This window comes from Austrofundulus limnaeus, unplaced genomic scaffold, assembly GCF_001266775.1.
Source record: "Austrofundulus limnaeus strain Quisiro unplaced genomic scaffold, Austrofundulus_limnaeus-1.0 Scaffold24, whole genome shotgun sequence".
In the NCBI taxonomy this organism is placed as follows: Eukaryota; Metazoa; Chordata; class Actinopteri; order Cyprinodontiformes; family Rivulidae; genus Austrofundulus; species Austrofundulus limnaeus.
Genome location: NW_013952426.1, coordinates 1,233,930 through 1,236,319, shown reverse-complemented (window position 1 = coordinate 1,236,319; position 2,390 = coordinate 1,233,930). Strand labels below are relative to the sequence as shown.

Here is a 2,390-nt window from a genome sequence, read left to right as displayed (position 1 = left end):
CCTTCTGTTTGCTGATTGGCCCAGGTAAAATAAACTACAAGCAGACACTGTGCAGAAAATCAATGTTCTGTTCTCTGATTGGCCCAGACAAAAATGCTCCAGAAGAAATCCTTGTCAATGGGAGAAATCCCAGACAGAGCAGTGAAGGGAAACTAGAATTGAGCGGAGCTGCGTAGGAAGGCAAGGGCCAGGTTAAAACACTGCAGACATTTGTACTGTTTCTCATAGTGTGACAACTGTTAAACATGGAGGAAGCAGTGTGATGATCTGGGGCTGTCTTGCTGGATCCAGGATTGGGTCTGCCACACCTCCTCCCATCAGAGTTTCCACCAGTTTTTGAGTGCATTGTGATGCTGAAGGAAACTGGATTCACAGACACTTTGACTTTCAGTTTTGATCAGCCTTACTTTTTAAAAAACCCTCTGGCAGTTCAGCACTTACAGTACCTTTGTACTTAAGGGTACATTAGGGGATTAACTACTGAATCTTCAACCACACAGCCAGTTCCAAATAAGTTCTGTGTTACAAAAACAGCCTGGGATTAGAAGTTAAACTATGACTTGATATGTTGGTTGGCAAATATTTTAGATACATTTTGGTCATTTTTATCAATCTACTAAATAAGAAACATATGATGAAAGTAAATTTCAATGATGAGAGGTCTTATTTGATATTTTTTTCCCTTTGCTTTGCAGGTGATGAGTGCTACCCAACATGTGTCGTCACTCTAAACATGGATCTTCAGGACCCAGTGGTTCTGCCCAATGGCACTACAGCTGATACTCTGAAGCACTGGATGCTGCCCACCACTGTCCAGGTGAGAGGCCAGCCAAACTGACTGAGTTTGACTTAACTTTAGGTAACGTTGGTTARCTAAAGGGAAAATTATGCATCTTATTTTCATAAAATATGCTGAATTCCAGTAAGTAATTTGTTTAAGTTGTTTATTGGGTAAAGGTGCTAAATCTGGTGAAACTGTAAACAGTCTGATTTGCTTTTCCAAAAAACTGTTTTGTTAACATATGGAAACCTATTGCAGGCAATGCGTGTGATAGTTTTACTTACATGTTGGAAAGCTGATCTGCTGACAAACAGCCCTGAGTGTTTTAATTCATATATTCAATAATTCAATCAAACATCTGCTGCTCTGAGTAAATAAACGGAGCTACTGCTTGAGCCTGAATCACACTGGTTGTTAGACACAAACCAACACTTGTTAAACAGTTTCCCATTTGACCAAAAAATATGTGGGACTAGCTACACACGAAAAAAAAATTTAAAAAGCTAATTTTGCTGAGTGGCCTAGGGAGTGGTGGTTAGAGTCATCACCTCTCAGTGAGATGGTTGCAGGACTGTTTCCTGGCCTGTAAGGAACCCATATTTGCATGTTATCTCCATGCAAATGTGGGTTTTGTCCAGTTACTCTGGTTTCCTCCCACAGACTAAAACATTAATTTTACAATTTTGGTCACTCTAAATCGTCCCTAGGTGAGTGAGAGGGTGAAACATCGTTTCTATGTCCCTGTGATGGAGTTGCGACCTGCCCAGGGTGTCTCCCCAGCTGTCAGTTGAAAGAAAATGGATGGATGAGTGGATATTTCTGCTCTCATATAATTACATATTCTGTGTTATGGCAATATTTATTTAACAAAGGTAGAAATACGTGGTCCAAGAATGAAGGTACTTAGTGAGATGATCAGCTGAGTTTTATTGCAACAACAGGAACACAGAGAACAACCTGGCCTGTCTCTGTGCCTCTGCTTCTCTCTGTCACTGTCTCTCCACACTACTGTGTCCACTCCACTACTCACTGTTGAACACTGTGTCTCGAGAGGCCTCATACAGTATATGTATTAACAAACACCATTATGTCGTCTTAGCAAGATTTGATACAAGGTCAATGGGAAACACAAAGATAAACACAAGTGATATCTAAGAATCTGTTGTTAGCAAATCTTGTTCTGACTTTAATCATTCTATCTGCAGATGAACAGCATGTCATGAAAACCTAGGTCATTAAAGGTTGTCATGAATTACTTGCTTAAAGATAAAAGTATTAGTTCAAATAACTAAACAAAAATGTAAGTGTGAGAATTGGAACTTGAACCATTATCAACAGAATATTTCCCAAAATGCCATAATCAGTCTTTCAACAAAATAAAATAAAGTAAAAGGGAGGGGGGGGTGCCATGTCTGAACTCTATTCTGTCACACAAATGCTCTCAGTCAGATGCAAGCAGCCCTAATTTCCCAGAAACTGAGCATTATTTTCGTGCGACACAAAGTGACATAATGAAATCAGCATCAGAAAGTAACCAAACTTTCCCAAGTGGCCCATCATTTGAACAGTTTACTACTTCAAGCAACAATGACTCTGAAGTTCAAACAGC

The 2,390-nt window shown here is 39.7% G+C and overlaps 1 protein-coding gene across 1 annotated transcript in view; it reads left to right on the top strand.

Moving 5' to 3' along the window:
* pappa2 (pappalysin 2) overlaps window positions 1–2,390 on the top strand; it is a gene marked incomplete at its 5' end in the record, with an annotated part of 72,007 nt that overhangs the window by 44,686 nt on the left and 24,931 nt on the right. Inside the window, 1 exon segment of the mRNA XM_014004452.1 lies at window positions 696–817. Within this exon segment, the coding sequence (XP_013859906.1) occupies window positions 696–817 (122 nt within the window).